Source organism: Trachinotus anak, unplaced genomic scaffold, assembly GCF_046630095.1.
Source record: "Trachinotus anak isolate AG129_WGS33_773 ecotype Australia unplaced genomic scaffold, CSIRO_AGI_Tana_v1 ptg000031l, whole genome shotgun sequence".
NCBI lineage: Eukaryota > Metazoa > Chordata > Actinopteri > Carangiformes > Carangidae > Trachinotus > Trachinotus anak.
Window position 1 is genome coordinate 7,965,875 of NW_027273882.1, and position 3,388 is coordinate 7,969,262.

General features: G+C 46.8%; 1 protein-coding gene across 1 annotated transcript; it reads right to left on the reverse strand.

The window, feature by feature from the left end:
• Positions 1 to 2,898, reverse strand: nkx2.2b (NK2 homeobox 2b). Its single transcript, XM_071467824.1, has 2 exons — positions 2,086 to 2,898; positions 1 to 1,458 (listed from the first exon to the last, which is right to left on the reverse strand). The coding sequence occupies exons 1-2, from the start codon at positions 2,288 to 2,290 to the stop codon at positions 911 to 913; spliced, it is 753 nt and encodes a 250-aa protein (XP_071323925.1). The 5' UTR covers positions 2,291 to 2,898; the 3' UTR covers positions 1 to 910.
• Between the last annotated feature and the right edge of the window lie 490 nt (positions 2,899 to 3,388).

Genomic DNA, 3,388 nt, shown 5'->3' on the forward strand with positions numbered 1-3,388 from the left:
ATTTCAGTTCATTAAGGATTTTGACTTTAAAGTTTACAGTGACTCTGCATCGAGAGGTAACGAGACAAATCCTGTCCAAGTCCAAGTCCTGTCCCAGGCTGGATGATGAATCATTTCTTAGTTTATATCTGGTTCACAGTGTCCTTCAGTGGTTTTAGAAATTCTGCAGCAGTTTGAAGTTGATCATGACAGGATGAAAAGAGTAAAACACTCTCAACATGCAACTGAAATTATTCATAAAATGTGTGTTTATAGAATCGTGATTACATCTCAGTGTATTCATGTCGCAGGTCTGAATGAAACCACTCCCACCAGCTCCAACTTTTATTCACTGTCATAAATATCCAGTTCAATACAAAACAACTCACGTCGACATTATAAATAGGTTTATAAAACACAGGGCAAGTGACTCTTCTGCAGCAAACACAACGAAAACAACACAAATAAAACTCACAAAGTCTCCGAAAAGTTTTCTGATCGGTTCACCTTCAGTCTTACTGTCCACGTGTTTAACAGGAGGCTGTGCATCTTCAGGTTTTACGCTTCTGGGATCAAAAGATTTTAAAAATCAGCAGATTTTCCATGAAACCGAAAAGATGTTATTTTTAAGGGGGATTCGCCTCTAGACGAGTGAATTTCCTAAAGACTGCAGATTTTAACCAGAAAAAAAGGCTGAAAGTGAAACCAGAACCCACCAGGAAACGAGTCTTCAGTTCAAAATGAAACGTGTGTTTTCATATTCTACTTCTCTGACGCGGTGATGTTTTCTTCTGCCATCTGGGCAATACAAATACACATTTTCTGATGGAACCAAATCCTGAAATATAGGCTACCAGAGTCCGTACAAAAAAGCAGGAATTTTCTCACTTTTTGAACAATGTTATTTGTCGTTTGGGGGGGGGGGGGGTGTTCACCAGCTCCAGTGGTACACATGCGCCAGCTGCTGCACCCCTGGGTGCCGCTGTGCCAGGCCGGGGTGCTCCGGGCCGTACGCGGGGTGCAGCAGCGGGGAGTAGGCGCACAGAGGCAGGCTCAGGCCGGACCTCAGTGGCGCCTCCAGGTCCTGCACTATGATCCGATCGCATGGCATCCCGTCCCGCACCAGGACCGGGATGGCGACCCGGCGACCCGGCAGCAGCTGCAGCGCCTCCTGGCTGCGCTCGGCCCGGGCTCGCTTCATCTTGTAGCGGTGGTTCTGGAACCAGATCTTCACCTGGTTCGGGGTGAGATGGATCAGGCCGGCCAGGTGCTCCCTCTCCGGGGCGGACAGGTAGCGCTGCTGCCGGAAGCGTCGCTCCAGCTCGAAGGTCTGCGCCTTAGAGAAGAGAACCCGCCGCTTCCTGCCGCGGCTGCTCCGCGCCTCGCCGCCCGCTGAATCCCGCTCTGCATCCGGGGACTCGTCCGTGGAGAGCTCGGGGGATTTGGGCTCGGTGCGGGACTTTAAGGAGAAGCCGTGCACTGCGGGGTGAGATGACACCTGGTTACTCTCTGACTTCATTACTCTGAAAGGCCTGTGGAACTCAAATTCCCACCACAAGTCATTTCTTTAAAAAGACTAAAACTGCCCCTCCTCTCCTCCACAGGCCGCTGGTAACTGTGACTTTTTTCAAGGTGGAACAAACGATTCCAGCTCAGACTTTTTCTTTCTGCTCTGGAAAACAAGCTCCGTGCAGAACTCCCTCCACAAAACTGCTGTTTTTCAGTTCAGCGTGAGTCTGAACGATTGGAGAGCTTCCTCATTGTAGGGGACAGGGATGAAAGGTCAGCCACAGTTTTAAACTGTATGACTGAGGTCCCCGGTTCATATTTATAATGAGGTGATTGTTAAAGTTATTCAGAAACCAGAATATCATGTAGTGTTGCAGTAAAAAGGAGACAAAGACAGAAGATCTGGCTCATTTTCTAAGAGTGGAGACTGAAGAGGGATTTACCAGCACACTGGCAGTTTGGCAGATTCATACAGTTTAGTCTTGATTTAGTAATTACACAGGATTCAAGATGTCAGTCAGACAATGAGGTGAAAATGTGACACATGAGCGTTAATATAGGACCGACGTTCACATTTTAAGTGACAAATGTGCTCACATGACAGCTGCAGGTTCCCGGGCCCGCAGCTCCAGCTGCTCAGGCCGCTGAATCCCACTTTCTGCGGGCTTTCCGCGGAGGCCTCTTCGGGGTCGTCCTCCTCCGCCTCCTCGGTCCCGGAGCCGCCGCATCTGCCCGTCGGGTCGGGGAGGTCCAGGATGTCCCGCACGGAGAATCCCGTTTTCGTGCTGGTGCCAGAGGACATGACCCGCGGGGAAAGGAAGAGACAGAGAACCGGCGGGGAAAGTTCCAGGTTTGTGTCCGCGGTGGTTCGGCGGCTGCAGCCCGTCAGAGAGGAGCGGGGCGCGGAGGCTCTGCGCCCATGAAGGACGGTGGATGGAGCCGGGAGCCGGGAGCCGGGAGCCGGGAGCCGGGAGCCGGGCCGAGCAGAGAGGATCTAACAGCATGAAAAATACATGAGGGGAGATGCTGAGAGTGTGTGTGCTCCGTCCTTTTTAACGACCTGTGTGTGTGTGTGTGTGTGTGTGTGAGCCGTTTAAAAAGAACGGAGGCGGGTCCCGGGAGTCAAGAGGATGAGGGTGTGAGTAAGAAAAACGGGAGCAGTTCAGGGAGGAGATGGATGTTTAATGATGGAGGATTAGAAAGAAAGAAGCGACTCATTTACATTTATTAGCCACTGATCCTGTTCCCATGCTGATGCGGAGTGTTTCTACCAGACCCAGAAATAATCAGTCAGTTGATCATGACTGACCGAGGCCTGCAGGCTGCATGTGATCATCATTACTGTGGTTTTGTTGCTACTGATGTGAGACGACGTCCTGTTTAAGCTTTAAAACACCCAACAAATGAATAAAAATCATTTGAAAATCACCATAAAATTTATTATTGAACAAAACTGGGGAAAGTAGATACATCTATTTATACAAATGTTATAACTTTTTTTTAATACAAAAAAATACAAAAAAATGAAAAATAAAATATAAAAAAAAATATTTAAAAAAAAAAACAACGAAATGAGAACCAAAGCTCTTTTCAAATCATTTTACATAAAGTCAGGAAAAAATAAACTGGTCAAAAAACAGCATAAGCTTTTATTCATTTATTATTTTGTTGCTCTAAAGGAAAATAATAAAATGTACACATTGTTTTTAAAGGTGTTGGAATCAGCTGACAGAATGCTCACCAGGTTTCAATGAATACAAATGAAAACACAGAGGATGTGGCTCCAACCTTTCACCAGCAGATAAAGTTCATAAATATAATAAACAAAAAAAGTGATTCGATTCTATAAAATGTTGAAGATTTATCTGTAAAACAAAGAGACTGAAAGTCATGAATTTGT

What these genes read in the sequence shown, in the direction of transcription:
- nkx2.2b (XM_071467824.1), bottom strand. Translation starts at nt 2,290, where the DNA reads ATGTCCTCTGGCACCAGCACGAAAACGGGATTCTCCGTGCGGGACATC. An exon ending in CGGGAACCTGCAGCTGTCAT is followed by an intron (nt 1,459 to 2,085) that starts GTGAGCACATTT and finishes CTCACCCCGCAG; the next exon opens with TGCACGGCTTCTCCTTAAAG.